This window comes from Tursiops truncatus, chromosome 14 (genome assembly GCF_011762595.2).
Source record: "Tursiops truncatus isolate mTurTru1 chromosome 14, mTurTru1.mat.Y, whole genome shotgun sequence".
NCBI classification, from domain to species: domain Eukaryota; kingdom Metazoa; phylum Chordata; class Mammalia; order Artiodactyla; family Delphinidae; genus Tursiops; species Tursiops truncatus.
This window is the reverse complement of record NC_047047.1, coordinates 9,778,149-9,794,781: the sequence shown is the minus strand read 5'-3', so window position 1 is coordinate 9,794,781 and position 16,633 is coordinate 9,778,149. Positions and strand designations below refer to the sequence as shown.

General features: G+C 39.5%; 1 protein-coding gene across 10 annotated transcripts in view; it reads left to right on the top strand.

The window, feature by feature from the left end:
- Positions 1 to 1,932: 1,932 nt before the first annotated feature.
- Positions 1,933 to 16,633, top strand: part of LOC101328570 (nephrocystin-1) — a 99,410-nt gene continuing 84,709 nt past the window's right edge. For 6 of the 10 annotated variants that reach the window (XM_033838396.2, XM_073791108.1, XM_073791109.1 and 3 more), the window contains exons 1-4: positions 2,093 to 2,222; positions 5,354 to 5,427; positions 13,944 to 14,004; positions 15,091 to 15,215. In XM_033838396.2, coding sequence (XP_033694287.1) covers positions 2,154 to 2,222; positions 5,354 to 5,427; positions 13,944 to 14,004; positions 15,091 to 15,215 — 329 coding nt within the window. In that variant the 5' untranslated portion in view covers positions 2,093 to 2,153. Of the gene's footprint in view, positions 2,223 to 5,353; positions 5,428 to 13,943; positions 14,005 to 15,090; positions 15,216 to 16,633 lie in introns of all 10 variants that reach the window. The other 4 variants (XM_073791111.1, XM_073791110.1, XM_073791112.1 and 1 more) reach the window with 2 other exon arrangements.

Sequence of the window (16,633 nt, the reverse complement as noted above, 5' to 3'; positions counted from 1 at the left end):
CGGTACAAAGTTGATATACATTGTAACACACTGATGGAAGAAAATGATAACGAGTTTTATGAAATAGCGTGTTCTCGGGAGAAGCAATGGCCATGGTTTGCTTTGGTTTCGGCTACCTCACTTCAAAACGGTCTTGTAGGTTACTCTGATGTTCGTAATGGCATCAAGGGATGACAACAGAAGCAGTGACTAGTGCTAAAGCGACTATACTGAGCATTACAAGTCAAAAGAAATGTAAGTTAATGAAAAAGAAGGCAGCTAGCTGAGTAATCTCACTCCTTACGGCATGGTGAATACCTAAGCGGTATTTCTCAAACTTGAAGGTGCACGTGAAACACTGGGGTATTGATAAAATTTAGATTCTGATCCTGTGGGTCTATGGTGAGGCCTGAGAATATGCATTTCTAACAGTCACCCAGGTGATATGGGTGATACTGATGCAGGAATCATAAGGAATAAATGCTTCTCATGCTGAATAGTGTACAAAAATGTATAAAATCAAAGCATCTTTCCACCCGAGATGAACAAGAGTAATAAACCTTTTTTGCACCCTTCCTCATACATATATACATGTGTAGGGGGTTTATTTTGTTTATTTTTACCAATATAGAGTTTTACCATCTTCATGACCCTGTAACTTTTCCATTTAAAATATGGAAATCCCTACAAAGTAGGTAGATTTTTTAAAAAAAATTTTATAGACATATATAAAATAAATGAGGATTTCATAAATGATGGGTTGTCTTTAGTGTAGTTTTTTCTTTTTGCTTACCTCTAACAAGATCACTTAGAAGTACCGATTTATTAATCCATCTAAAAATACTTTGTAGTACTTACTACTTCCTCATTTGTTGTTAGATTTTCAATGGAAAAACTATGGCTGTTTAAGTGAACTTTTAAGTATCATGAGCCATGGTGGAGAAATTACTTCAAAGTAAAGACATGAGATACAAAAAAGAGTAGAATGGATGAGTATATTAGAGTATGTCATACAATGAAACATCAGAGAGCAATGAGAATGAACAAACTACAACCCACGCGATGATATAGATTCATTGCACAAACAAGTTGAATGAAAGAAGCCTGACAAGATGCCAGTACACTGCGTGATTCCATTATTCAGTTCAAAAAAGAGGCAAGACAGATTTTTACAGTTAGAGATTGGGATAGTGTTTACATTTGGTGTAGGGGGTGGAGGTGGGCAGGGACTAGAAGGAGGGGAAGACCACTAGAGTGCTGGTCACATTCTGTATCCAAATCTGGGTTATGTTACTTACATGGGGGTGTGTTCACCCTGAAAATTCAGTGCGGTGGGCGCTTTTCACTTCTCTCTATTGAAGAAAAAAGTATTGCAAATAACATGGCAGTTGGGCCTGTGGAATTACCTTGTGTGTTGTACTGAAGAACACATCAGTGTGGTTCATCTTTTGAAAAGTGAGCTCAGGTCGTCATCCTTATTCGGTGTAGTGGAAAGAGTTTGGGAATTGGATTTATAGGACTGAGTCCCACTTGGGGAAATGTTATTACAACCTCCCTGAGAGATGTAAAATGGAGCTCATAATTAGGTGCTCACAAGATTGCTGTAGAACAGAGTCACCATCCTCCCAGAACTCAGGATGGACCATGTGCAAAACTACAATGAAGTGATACTGCAGCAGTATCCCAAGTGGCAAAGAATTTAACACTGCCTTTTTGAAGTGAGAGTATGCGCCAGAACCACGTATCCCATTAAGGCCATATAGGCAAGCTATGCTTGCAGTTAATTTAAGACATTGAGATGCTTAAATTGTATCTTAAGGTTAGTTTAGAAAAACTGGTGTCAGAAAACAACTGCCAAAACACCCAGTACCCCAGGAGGAATGTCGTGGTAGTACTGGGTATTATGGGACTTGTAGTTTCGGACGCCGCAGGGCATTCCCCCTCATCTCCACCCCAATCCTTTCGGACTGGCGAGAAAAAGGTGAGTAGCTGGTCAGTGAGCTCAGGACCTGCGGGCTGGCGGAGCGGCTTCCTCGAGGGAGAATCATCCCCACACTCTTCCCGCACCAGGCAGTCGGGCTGCGAGGCGGGCGCGCGGTGATGGCGTCACCTTCCGGTGCCGCCGTCTTGGTTTCCCTGACGACCGGCGTGAGCTCCGCGCCGAGGCGGAGGAGATGCTGGCGAGGCGGCAGCGCGATCCCCTCCAGTCACTGCAGCGTCGCAATCAGGAGCTGAAGCAGCAGGTATCATCTGGCTGTCCATTGGGGGACCTGGGCTCTGGTGGCGGGCGAGCTCTGGGGCGCACCCTAACCCTGGGAGCCTACCCAACCCACTTCAGTTTCCAAGTTGTAACCTACCTCACCCCCAGCATCGAACTGATCCCAGCACCGAACTGATTCTAAGCCTTCACACTCCCAACCCAACCCCGGGGAGGCTAGAAAATCGGGACCATCGACTAAGTGCTGCTCTCCCCCGCATCTCACCCTAACGGCTCTATCTCCAACCTAACAGCTCCCCTTAACCCATCTCACCTCCAAATCTAAACTTTTTTTTTTTTTTTTTTTTGGTACGCGGGCCTGTCACTGTTGTGGCTTCTCCCTGCGGAGCACAGGCTCCGGACGCGCAGGCTCAGCGGCCATGGCTCACGGGCCCAGCCGCTCCGCGGTATGTGGGATCTTCCCGGACCGGGGCACGAGCCCATCCCCTGCATCGGCAGGCGGACTCTTAACCACTGCGCCACCAGGGAAGCCCTACAAATCTAAACTTTTAACAATAATTATTCCAACCACCTCTGCGCCCAACATCACTCTCCTCCACTCTCCATGCCTCCTTTCCTTTATCCTTCATCCAGTGGAGCTACTGAGTGTTTTTGCTTCACATGAATCCCAGTGAAATAGGTGTCAAGGAATAGTCCTAATATATAAGAAAAATAAGACCTGACAAATGAACAAAGGACTTGAACTAAAGGAGAAATACTAGTAACACACAAATATGAGAAAAGTTAACTTAAAAGTTAATCAAGTAATTGCAAAGGAAGTAAGAGATCACAAACACTTAAAATATCACAATACCCAGTATTGGGGAGGCTGTGATGAAACAGGCACTTAACACTGCTTCAGGGTATAAGGCACAGCATTTCTGGAAAGCCGTTTGATAAGATGTAGCAAGTATTCATGCTCCTAAGCTGGGAATTACATTTCCAGGAATTTACCATACATAATAATAAAAAATTGAGACACAGGTTGAGGTATGGAGGTATTCATCATAGTATTACTTATAATACAAAAGGCTGGATGCAACTTAAACGATCAGTAGTAGGGGAATGGATAAATAACATGTTGGGATATAATAGATTAAAATTTTAAGGAGATTTTAACATGTTAGGGAAGATATTTGTGATAAAATGTCAAGTTAGAAAAAATATAAAATTGAATATACAGTATTTCAATTTTAAAATTTTATATGTAATATACATAGAAAAAAAGATGGAAGGAAACATGCCAGCATGGTAACTCTATGTGGCAGAATGCTAATGACTATTATGTTTCGCTTCATACTTTTTGATATTTTCATAATTTTGGGTTGGGGTGGGGAAACTTCCCTGGTGGTCCATTGGTTAAGACTTCGCCTTCCAGTGCAGGGGGTGTGGGTTCAACCCCTGGTCGGGGAGCTAAGATCCCACATGCCTTGTGGCCAAAAAACAGAACATAAAAACAGAAGCAATATTGTAACAAATTCAATAAAGACTTTAAAAACGGTCCACGTTTAAAAAAAAATCGTAAAAAAAAAAATTAAGAAAGGGAATTCCCTGGTGGTCCAGTGGTTGGGACTCCATGCTTTCACTGCTGAGGGCCCTGGTTCAATCCCTGGTCGGGGAACTAGGATCCCACAGGCCGCGTGTCATGGCCAAGAAAAAAAATTTTGTAAGAAAAAAGTAAGTAGTAATTAATGTGTTGTTAATTTATTTTCTGAAATTCCTATTTTACTTTGCTAATTTTACTTTTTATTTTTCATTTGATCTATTACCAAATATTGTTTTCACTAAATAGAATTATTTTATAAACTTTGGCAGGTAAGAGATGTACTGAATGCTCGTATTTTATCCACTTTTGGACTTTCACTTAAAAAGTACAAAAGATGGGATGGATAAATGTTTCTTAATGGACTCTATTGGAATTATAGTGGTACAACAAAATAGAATACTCTTCTGGTAGAAATAAAAATAAAACTTGATGAGACATTGACTTAAGCTAAGCTTTGGCCAGATGCTTAATATGGTTTTGTATTTAATTTTAAATTTAGTGGGACATTGAGAGAACCAGGAAATGTTGTAGAAGTAAACTAAAAAAATTTTAATTATTACAAAGATGTAACAAAGTAAACTATTGCCAGGATTATTCAAGTCAGAGACAAATTGGCTCCAGAGCCTTTTGATACCCTGAATGTCTGTGAAGGACTCTGTAGGTAGTGTGAGCTCATTCTTCCCTGGCCCCACGGAAGACACCTGAAGCAAAAAATGGAACAGATTTCCAACTTGGTATCCATGGGACAAGTGATCAAGAGCCCATCTGGGTCATGCCTGTGATGACCGACTCTGTTAGCATGTGTGTGAATTTTGTAAATAACAGATGCAAAATGGCAAGAGTAGAGAATTTTTATTTCTCTTTTTTCATCCACTTTATCTTCTCCACAGTATCTATAGAATGCAAAAGCTGTATGTGCCTCTTTTGTGGGTATGTTGGCAAAGTTACACATAGTGTTTGGAAATTACTAAATCACAATGTAAGATATAAGAATGAGGATTAAAAAATTTGTGGTTTATTCACATAATGAATACTACTCGGCAATAAGAAGGAATAAACTAATGATACACACAACAATATGGAAGTATCTCAAAAACATTCTTGTGAAATGATTACACAAATGAGTACATACTTTCTGGAGTAATGGTAATTTTCTGTACATTGATAGGGGTTTGGATTACAAGGGTGTATGCATTTGCCAAAACTCAGCAAATGTATACTTAAGATTTGTGCATTTCATTTGTATGTAAATTTTACACCAGATACTGAACTCTAGTTAGTGATACCCATGGTGTATTAAGGGGAAATATATTGATGATTGTAGTTTACTTTGACATACATAAAAAATAAGATGAATTGATGAATAGATGTGTCATAAAAGTATAGTAAAATGTTAATGGTAGAATCTAGGTGGTGGGTATTTGGATGTTCACTATAAAGTTCTTTCAACTTTATTGTATATTTAAAAGTATTCATTATAAAATATTGGGAAAAAAGAATTAAAATTTTATTTCCTAAGGTTATATGGTATTTAACAATATGATATTTTAAACAGTCTCCATTTATTGTAGGTTGATGATTTGCTTTCTGAGAGTCGATTGAAAGGAGCTCTAGAAGCCAGTAAAAGACGAGATATTTACCAAAGGTAAAGCATATGAAATTATGTTAGTTTTGTAGGGACTGTACTTACATTTCAGTGAGCAGTATTTACAGCATAGAAATTGAGGAATTATTTCTTTTTTTAATTAATAACATTTCTAAAAAGACAAAATAATAATGGGAAATAATATTGAGGTAACAATGAATGAAATTTTCCAAAATGTATTTTACAATATTTCTTACAATTATCTGTGTCTACCTAGTCTAAATGTTGGAATGATAAGATTAAATAGAGAATTACAAACGTTAAAAAGGGGTAGCTTACATCTATTTTGTACTCTGTATGTACCAAGCAGAGTGGTCCATGCTCTAAAAACTTCTTAATTAATTTTTACAATAACATTTTGAGGTACTCATTAATACAGATGAGAAAATTAAGGTTCACAGTGGTTAGTTAATATGTCTAACACTACTTAGCTATAAGACATTAAAGTGGGAAGGCAATAAAAATGTTTTAAGATAAATGCAGAATTTATAGATATATTTAATTAATTAATTAAATTCAAGTATAGTTGACTTACAATGTTGTGTTAGTTTCTGGTGTACAGCAAAGTGGTTCAGTTATACGTATATATGTGTATGTGTGCATATATATATATATATATGTTCTTTTTCATATTCTTTCCATTATGGTTTATCACAGGATATTGAATATAGTTCCCTGTGCTATGCAGTAGGACCTTGTTGTTTATCCATCCTATATAGAATAGTTTGCATCTGCTAGTCCTAAACTCCCAATCCATCCCTCCCCCACACCCCCACCCCTCCCTTGGCAACCAAAAGTTTGTTCTCTATGGCTGTCAGTTTCTGTTTCATTGATAAGTTCATTTGTGTCATATTTTAGATTCCACATATAAGTGTTATCATATGGTATTTTTCTTTCTCTTTCTAACTTAATATGATAATCTCTAGGTTCATCCATGTTGCTGCAAATGGCAGTATTTCATTCTTTTTTGTGGCTGAGTAGTGTTCCACTGTGTGTGTGTGTGTGTGTGTGTGTGTGTGTGTGTGTGTGTGTGTGTATGTATATATATATATAAAACATCTTCTGTATCCATTCATCTGTTGATGGACATTTAGGAAACTGAAGATGATTCAAAGAAAGAAAGAATTAATATTATGCCTTGGCCGTTGTAAATAGTGCTGCTGTGAACAGAGGGATGCACATATCTTTTCGAATTAGAGTTTTGTCTGGATATATGCCCAGGAGTGGGATTGCTGGATCATAGGGCAGCTTTATTTTTAGTTTTTTGAGGAACCTCCATACTGTTTTCCATAGTGGCTGCACCAATTTACATTCCCACCAACAGTGTAGGAGGGTTCCCTTTTCTCCATACCCTCTCCAGCATTTGTTTTTTTGTAGACTTTTTAATAATGGCCATTCTGACCAGTGGGAGGTGGTACCTCATTGTAGTTTTGATTTTCATTTCTCTAATAATTAGTGATTTTGAACATCTTTTCATGTGCCTGTTGGCCATCTGTATATCTTTGGAAAAATGTCTATTTAGGTCTTCTGCCCATTTTTTGATTGGGTTGTTTGTTTTTCTGTTACTGAGTTGTGTGAGCTGTATGTATATTTTGGAAATTAAGCCCTTGTTGGTTGCATCATTTGCAAATATTTTCTCCCAGTCCATAGGCTGTCGTTTTGTTTTGTTTATGGTTTCCTTTTCTGTGGAAAAGCTTGTAAGTTTGATTAGGTCCCATTTGTTTATTTTTGCTTTTATTTCTATTGCCTTGGGAGACTGACCTAAGAAAACATTGCTACAATTTATGTCAGAGAATGTTTTGCCTATGTTCTCTTCCAGGAGTTTTGTGGTTCTATGTCTTATATTTAAGTCTTTAAGCCATTTTGAGTTTATTTTTGTGTATATTGTGAGTGTATGTTCTAACTTCATTGATTTACACGCAGCTGTCCAGCTTTCCCAATACCACTTGCTGAAGAGACTGTCTTTTCTCCATTGTATATTCTTGCCTCCTTCATTGAAGATTAATTGACCGTAGGTGTGTGGGTTTATTTCTGGGCGCTCTATTCTGTTCCATTGTCCCATATGTCTGTTTTGTGCCAGTACCATGCTGTTTTGATTACTGTAGCTTTGTAGTATTGTCTGAAGCCTGGGAGGGTTAAGCCTCCTGCTTTGTTCTTTTTCCTCAGGATTGCTTTGGCAATTCTGGGTCTTTTATGGTTCCGTATACATTTTAGGATTACTTGTTCTAGTTCTGTGAAAAACGTCATGGGTAATTTGATAGGAATTGCATTAAATCTGTAGATTGCTTTGGGTAGTATGGTCATTTTAATAATATTAATTCTTCCAATCTAATCCAATATTAATTCTTCCAGTCCAATTAATAATATTAATTCTTTCTTTCTTTGAATCATCTTCAGTTTCCTTTATCAGTGTTTTACAGTTCTCAGTATAAGTCTTTCACCTCCTTACTCAGGTTTATTCCTAAGTATTTTATTATTTTTTTGATGTGATTTTTTTAAAAAATAAATTTATTTATTTATTTTTGGCTGCATTGGGTCTTCCTTGTTGGGTCTTCGTTGGTGTGCATGGGCTTTCTCTAGTTGTGGCGAGCGGGGGCTACTCTTTTTTGCAACGCACAGGCTTCTCGTCATGGTGGCTTCTCTTGCTGCAGAGCTCGGGCTCTAGGCGCGTGGGCTTCAGTAGTTGTGGCGTGTGGGCTCAGTAGTTGTGGCTCACAGGCTCTAGAGCGCAGGCTCAGTAGTTGTGGCGCGTGGGTTTAATTGCTCTGTGGCATGTGGGATCTTCCAGGACCAGGGCTCAAACCCGTGTGCCCTGCATTGGCAGGTGGATTCTTAACCACTGCACTACCAGGGGAGTCCCTTTTGATGTGATTTTAAAAGGGATTTATTTTTTTTACTTTCCTTTCTGATATATATATATATATTTTTTATCATTTTCCGTTTCTGATATTTCATCATTAGTGTAAAGAAATGCAACTGATTTCTGTATGTTAATCTCGTATCCTGCTACCTTGCTGAATTTCTTTATCAGTTCTAGTAGTTTCTGTGTGGAGTCTTTAAAGGTTTTCTATATATAATATCATGTCATCTGCATATAATGACAGTTTTACCTCTTTCAATCTGGATACGTTTTATTTCTTTTTCTTGTCTGATTGTTGTGGCTAGGACTTCTAATATAGTTGAATAGAAGTGGTGAGAGTGGGCATCCTTGTCTTGTTCCAGATTTTAGTGGGAAGGCTGTCAGCTTTTCACCATTGAGTATTATGTTGGCTGTGGGTTTGTCATAAGTAGCTTTTATTATGTTGAGATATGTTTCCTCAACATATGTTTCCTCAACATATGTTACCCATTTTGGTAAGAGATTTTTTGGTTAAATTTTATTTATTTATTATTTACTTTTGGCTGCGTTGGGTCTTCATTACTGCGTGCGGGCGTTCTCTAGTTGCGGTGAGTGGGGGGGCTACTCTTTGTTGCAGTGCGTGGGCTTCTCATTTTGGTGGCTTCTCCTGTTGTGGAGCACGGGCTCTAGGCGCGCAGACTTCAGTAGTTGCAGAACACAGGCTCAGTAGTTGTGGCATGTGGGCTCACTCGTTGCGGCTCATGGGCTCAGTAGTTGTGGCTCACAGGTTCTAGAGCTCAGGCTCAGTAGTTGTGGTGCACAGGCTTAGTTGCTCCGCAGCATGTGGGATCTTCCTAGACCAGGGATCGAGCCCATGTCCCCTGCATTGGCAGGTAGATTCTTAACCACTACACCACCAGGGAAGTTCCTTGGTAAGAGTTTTTATCATGAATGAATGTTGAATTTTATCAAATGCTTTTTCTGCATCGATTGAGATGATCATGTGGTTTTTGTCTTTTCTTTTGTTGTTGTGGTGTATCACATTGATTTGCATATGTTGAACCATCTGTGTGACCCTGACAACTTGATCATGGTGTATGATCTTCTTTATGTGTTGTTGGATTCGGTTTGCTAATATTTTGTTAAGAATTTCTGTATCTATATTCATCAAAGATATTGGCCAGTAATTTTCTTTTTTGTTGTTATCTTTGTCTCATTTTGGTATCAGGGTGATGGTGGTTTCATAGAATGACTTTGGGAGTGTTCCCTCCTCTTCAGTCTTTTGGAAGAGTTTGAGAAGGATCAGTATAGTTCTTTTTGTATGCTTGGTAGAACTCCCCAGTGAAGCCATTTGATTCTGGACTTTTGTTTGCAGGGAGTTTTTAAAATTATAGATTCTATTTCACTTCTAGTGATTGGTCTGTTCAAATTATCTAGCTCTTTTTGATTCCGTTTTGGTGGGCTGTATGTTTCTAGAAACTTGTCCAGGAAATGCAGAACTTAGTCAAGCAAGAAAAGGAACTTCACTACAGTCTCAGTGGAGTTGCAGCCTTTGGTCCATTTGAATCAAATGCAAGAATTATGTCATGGTATAATTTGGGTCTAAGAGCAAACAACCTAAGCCTGAAGGTTATGGACTTGATGTTGTGACAGCAACTATAAAAACAGCTCAGAGTGAACATCAGTGGCATAGGCCAAATTGTGGTAAGTCCTTGGCCTATGTAGCCCCAGATCCTGTGACCTGTCAGAAGTCTCTGTCTATTAGCAATTCTGCCTTGCTTGGGATGGTGGCCTTAGCTCTCTTGAGATGGGAAAACTGTTCTCATGATGGATGATTGCTTTTTGTTTTGTTTTGAATTTTCTTTTTAATCCTTGGGAGAGTTTAAAATTAACTAGCGTTTAAAATTACATAGACACGATGAACTAAATCAAATTAGACTATTATTACGTTTGTATTACGTTTAGGACATCATTAAAATAATCTGTATGCTTTGGGTATTTAAAGAATTTATAACATTCAAATGGATGTGAGATTTGTGCTGCTAGTTTAAATGATTCATTAGAACATTTGAAAAAAATTTACTTAAGTCAGGCAGGGTGCTTAAAAGCAAAATAAAATTTAAATGAATTTTAAGATGTGGGAATTTAATTAACTACCTTCATTAGTAGGATTGATTATTTGAGGAATTTAGCTCAAGTTGAATTAATCAAACAATAATGAAAGAAAAAGGGAAGGTAATTGTACTTGCTTTACTAGATTTTAAAGTAGAATAAGGGTTATATGCTGAATTGAAGTCCCAGGGAAAATTAGATTTTTAAATTTTATTTTAATAAGCTAATAATTGTTTTTATACCCAAGTAATAGTCTTCTCTGTGTATAAAAAAATCCCCTCACAGTCATTTTAAAATACACATTGATATTTGCATGTCTGGAAAAAACATTCAGCCCTTATGTTTGATTAATAATTGGGTAGATATGGAGTAAAAAAATTTTCCACTTAAACCTTTGAAGACATTGTCTGGTTCCTTTACACCCAGTGATGCTGACAAGTTTCATGGTCATTCTTTTGTAATTGATCTCTGTTTGAGGCTTTTCTCCTCAGCCTTGGTGTTTTGAAATTTTGTCTCGGTGTATTTAGGTGTTGTTTTAATTCTTCTCAACACTCAAAGGGTCTTTTCAGTTTGAAAACTCTTGTCTCTCATGAGCTCTGGGAGAGTTTCTTTTACTAAAAGATAATTTTTTTACTTCTGTTTGTTTCTTCCTGAAACACCTTTGAGTCAGGTATTGAACCTCCTGGAATTTTCCTCTAGGTCTCTCCCCACTAGTTTTTGTTTCTTTGCTTTTTTGTTTATGCCTGAAAGGTTCTCTTGACACTTTTTTTTTTCTTTTTTGGCTTGCGGGATCTTAATTCCCTGACCAGGGATCGAACCCGTGCTTCGTGCAGTAGAAGTGTAGAGTCCTAACCACTGGACTGCCAGAGAAGTCCCTAAATTCAGTCTTATCTTAGCCAATGCTGACCTTGCACAAGCCTTTCTCAGTGTTCCTTTTGCTCAAACCTTCTGAAACCGTGCAACTCAGATTGGGATTTGAACCCATGGGCCGGGTCTCAGACCCAGCCAAAACCCAGATTGGGACTTGAACCCACGGTCTTTTAACTGAGATCACACACCTGGTCTCAGAACTTAATGAAGCTCAGGTTCTTGATGTCTCATCGCAGAAAGAATTCAGTGAGAGACAAAGTGATAGGTAAGAAGTGGATTTATTTAGAGAGAAACACACTCCACAGAGTGTGGGCCATCTCAGAAGGCGAGAGCAGCCAACTTTTTCTTTTAACTTTTCCGTGGATGTTTTATTTCAGCAGCTGTATTGTTAATTTACAAGTGTTTTTCCTTGTTCTTTAATTTTTCTGTTTTCTAGCATTGCGTTCCTGTTTTTAGGTTATCTCATTAATACTTCCGTGATTGGGAGTTGTTTTTTTTTTTTTTTTTTTTTTTTTTTTTTGTGGTACGCGGGCCTCTCACTGTTGTGGCCTCTCCCGTTGCGGAGCACAGGCTCCGGACGCGCAGGCTCAGCAGCCATGGCTCACGGGCCCAGCCGCTCCGCGGTATGTGGGATCTTCCCGGACCGGGGCACGAACCCGTGTCTCCTGCATCGGCAGGCGGACTCTCAACCACTGCGCCACCAGGGAAGCCCTGTTTTTTTTTTTAAAGTTCTTTTCTGTTCTCTGAGTTGTCTTTGGTTCCTCTGGGCTCAGATTTTTTTACTTTTGGTTAGTCTTAAATTTTATCTTCCATGTTGCTAGTTTTCTTCATTATGCCCAATGGTCCTTGGATTATCTTTTTTTTTTTAAGAATGAGGGACTAAGCTGATTATTCTGGAGAGTTGCCATGGGTTCTTCTACTGTTGTGTTTACAGGTCTAAAGGACCAGGCCTTCCTGTCATTTTGCTCGGTCATCTTCAGCTTGTCAGTGACAGCCCTGCATACCATTACAAAGTCCCCAGTCATCATTACCTAAAAGCAGAAAGGATGATGGTTCTTTACCTGCTCCATCAGGGAGAATAAAATGGGAGGAACTGCCCAACACATTTCTTTTATGTATCATTGGCCAGTGCTGGGCCATACACGCACCCTACCTGCAGTGGAGGCTGATCACTTGCGTGTCAGTGGGAGGCCAAGCATGCCAGCATGGAGGAGGGTGGCAGAAGGGCTTTGGGGTAGATAACTAGCAGGGTCAGCTGCAGGTTGATGTTTCTACTTGTCTTTTCTGCCTCTTTCACAAAGGATTTTTGTCCCCCTTTTCACTGCTTATTTCATTTTATCAGTCTGTGGAAGAAAAAAAAATAACTCAGCATAAAAAATAATGACTTTTTCAGGTTATTGGTGGAGAAAACATTTGATTTTTGAAAACTCATAACTAGCTGTAGCCCATTTTCAGTCATTTTTTTCTCTTTTTTTTAAATTGAAGTACAGGTGAGTTACAGTGTTGTGTTAATTTCTGCTGTACAGCAAAGTGATTCAGTTATACCTATATATACATTCTTCTTTATATTCTTTTCCTTTATGGTTTATCTCAGGATACTGAATATAGTTCCCTGTGCTATGCTGTAGGACCTTGTTGTTTATCCATTCTATATATAATAGTTTGCCTCCACTAACCCCAAACTCGGTCGTTTTCATACGTCTAATTTGGGTGTCTAAGACTTAAGCCAAATTATATGAGCTGTCCATGAAATATCTAAAACACTGTACCCATATGGATGGGCCATGTTCACAAGGGGAGTGTGCTGTTGGGGGGAGAGGCCAGCTGTAGAATCCTAAACTCTGCCTTCACATGGTTACTCTCCCTCTGACTAGCTCTGGTCACTTTTCAGAACCTCACTTTCTTCAGCTGGAGTGAGGATTGTTATGAGACTCAAATGAGGTGATGCTTGTAAACTGCTTAGCAGTATTTGTGATGCAAAAAATTAATTTTAGCTGTTATTATCATTATTAGTTTTGTCGTCTTGGTTGCATCCTAGGTTTATGGAATTTTAGAGCTGGAGAAGCATTTTTAAAGTCCAGTGCTTTCCTTATTTTAGAGATAGGAAACTGAAGCCCAGAGTCACTGAAGTTTTCTGCGTTCTGGTTATCATACCTCATACCTGAGATCTTGACTATGAGCATCACCCAAGCTAATGGATGGAAAGGCATTTACATATGAATTTTTAAACATCATTCATGCAATAGAAATTGCCTTACCTGGGCTTCCCTGGTGGCGCAGTGGTTGAGAATCTGCCTGCCAATGCAGGGGATACGGGTTCGAGCCCTGGTCTGGGAAGATTCCACATGCCGCAGAGCAACTAGGCGTGAGCCACAAGTACTGAGCCTGCGCGTCTGGAGCCTGTGCTCCGCAACAAGAGAGGCCGTGACAGTGAGAGGCCTGTGCACCATGATGAAGAGTGGCCCCCACTCGCCACAACTAGAGAAAGCCCTCGCATAGAAACGAAGACCCCACACAGCCAAAGATAAATAAATAAATCAATTAATTAAAAAAACAAAAAAATGGCAGATGCTTGCTTAAAAAAAAAAAGAAATTGCTTTACCTGCTTAAAGACTTATGTATGATTTTATAAAATAGCTTTTCGTTCTGACAATTAAAAAATCAATATTTTGTTTCTTTCTTTTTTAAAATTTAGATGTATCCAATTAAAACAGGCAATAGATGAAAATAAGAATACTCTTCAAAAATTAAGCAAAGTAAGTATTATGGTTAATCATGTTAAAAAAAATTCCGTTTTTACCCAAATATTTTGTTAAGTGGAAGTTCATTAGAGGGGGAAGTTCCTGGGTTCACATAAGTTATGAAGTGTAACTGCGGTCAGTGCTGACCTGCCCGATGGGCTTATTACTGAATGTGCTTGGGAGCAGAAAAGGCAGGGCTCCAAATCCTGGTAAAAGTTCAGCTTTAATGAACTCACCCAGCATCGAGGACTCGGAAAAACCTGGAAGGAGCTATTTTTATTTTTGCATTGCGTAAGTTTTATGTTTTACAGTTTAGAATTGTTTTCATTTTAATTACATTGTGGGGAGAGTACATAATCTGGCCCTGAGGGTAAGTGGTAGAGAAACTTCTTCTATCACATGGCAGCCCTGATATTGGTGACTCTGCAGAAACAGGGCAAACTAGAGTTTACTCTGGGCAGTTCCCATCAGGATTTCCTCTTTTAATATGAGCCTGAGCTTCAGCTAGGTGTCCAGGCCAGAGACTCACAGAGCATTTAGGGTGGAAGGCATTTGAAAGTCATCTGCCTGCCTGCATGTGGATCTCCTTTACTGCGTCTGAGACAAGGGGTCACTGAGTGTCTCTTCTGCATTTCTCCAGTGACACAAAACTGTAATTCCGCAGGCAGACTGACCCTAAATTTGGAAACCTAACTATTCCTGTTTCACAAATGAGGAAACTGAGGCTTCCAAAGGTGAAGCAGCTTTCCCAGTGTCTCACTGCCGGTAAGTGGCAGAACTTGGACTTGCCACTTGTGTTTTCGACTCAGTCCTCTGTCTGGAACCTGTCCCTTACTGACTATAGAGGGACTGCAATACCTAGCAAGAAAACAAAACAAAAAAATAGGAGGTATACATTTATTTTGTCATTTGGTTTGCATTCCAACATAATAATCTACATTTCTTTTAAAGTTATTTCTCTAAGGTAGGCATAGTCTCGTATCAATATTTGCTTTGTCTTATAGCACTTATTGGAGTTTTTTACTTTAAACATAAATGTAATCGGAAACTGAAATTTTTATTTTTATTTTTTTAGTGAAATAGACTTATATTCTCTCATAGGCTGATGAACCTGCCCCTGTTGGGAGTTACAATCAGAAGAAAGAGGAGGAACACAATCTTTTGGATAAGCTTACCCACCAACTGCAGGAACTTGCTGTGTCCATAAGTAGAGAAAATGTCACTGAGTAATGCTCCCTTCCTTCCTTTCTTTCTTTCAGATATTATGTCACCAACAGTTTGAATGTTTGACTCAGAATAAAGTCATATATAGATAAAAACAAATGGCAGTAACAGTACAATTAGTCAACATTTATTTATTGTGTATACTAGAAAGTGTGAGATCCCATGAGAGATGTAAAGAAGTAGAAGCCATAATCTCTGCTCTCAGGTAAGTTATAAGCTAGTTGGGGAAACAAAACAGAGATCGGAAGAGCTAAATAAACAGATGTTAGAAAATAAGGATCGGGCTTCCCTGGTGGTGCAGTGGTTAAGAATCCGCCTGCAGGGCTTCCCTGGTGGCGCAGCGGTTGAGAGTCCGCCTGCCGATGCAGGGGACACGGGTTCTTGCCCCGGTCCGGGAAGATCCCACATGCCGTGGAACAGCTAGGCCCGTGAGCCATGGCTGCTGAGCCTGCGCATCCGGAGCCTGTGCTCCGCAACGGGAGAGGCCACAACAGTGAGAGGCCCACGTACTGCAAAAAAAAAAAAAAAAAAGAATCCGCCTGCCAATGCAGGGGACACGGGTTCGAGCCCTGGTCTGGGAAGGTCCCACATGCCGCAGAGCAACTAAGCCCGTGTGCCACAACTACTGAACCTGTGCTCTAGAGCCCATGAGCCACAACTGCTGAGCCCGCGTGCCACAACTACTGAAGCCCGCATGCCTAGAGCCCGTGCTCTGCAACAAGAGAAGCCACCACAGTGAGAAGCCCACGCACTGCAACCAAGAGTAGCCCCTGCTCACCGCAACTAGAAAAAGCCTATGCACAGCCTCGAAGACACAGTGCAGCCAAAAATAAACAAATTAAATAAATATATTAAAAAAAAAAAAAGAAAATAAGGATCATGGGCTTCCCTCGTGGCGCAGTGGTTAAGAATATGCAGGGGACACAGGTTCGAGCCCTGGTCCGGGAAGATCCCACATGCTGTGGAGCAGCTGAGCCCATGCACCACAACTACTGAGCCTGCACTCTAGAGCCTGCAAGCCACAACTACTGAGCCCGCACACCTAGAGCCCATGCTCCGCAACAAGAGAAGCCACTGCAATGAGAAGCCCATGCACCGCAATGAAGAGTAGCCCCCGCTTGCCACAACTAGAGAAAGCCTACGCGCAGCAACAAAGACCCAACATAGCCAAAAATAAATAAATTTATTAAAAATTTTTTAAAAAAAGAAAATAAGGATCATGCCTTTAATGTCAGTGTTGATGTGTAAAAAGAAAATTATTTGGATTGTCTATTTGCATATTTATTTACTCCTTTTATAAATATTCTTTAAAAATTGGAAGCAGAAACATGCATTCTTTTCCTGCTGGAGTGGATGCTAATAATAGCCTTTGTAAAATGGAAAGAAAACTTGATAGTATAAACAAACCCAATTCATAGGA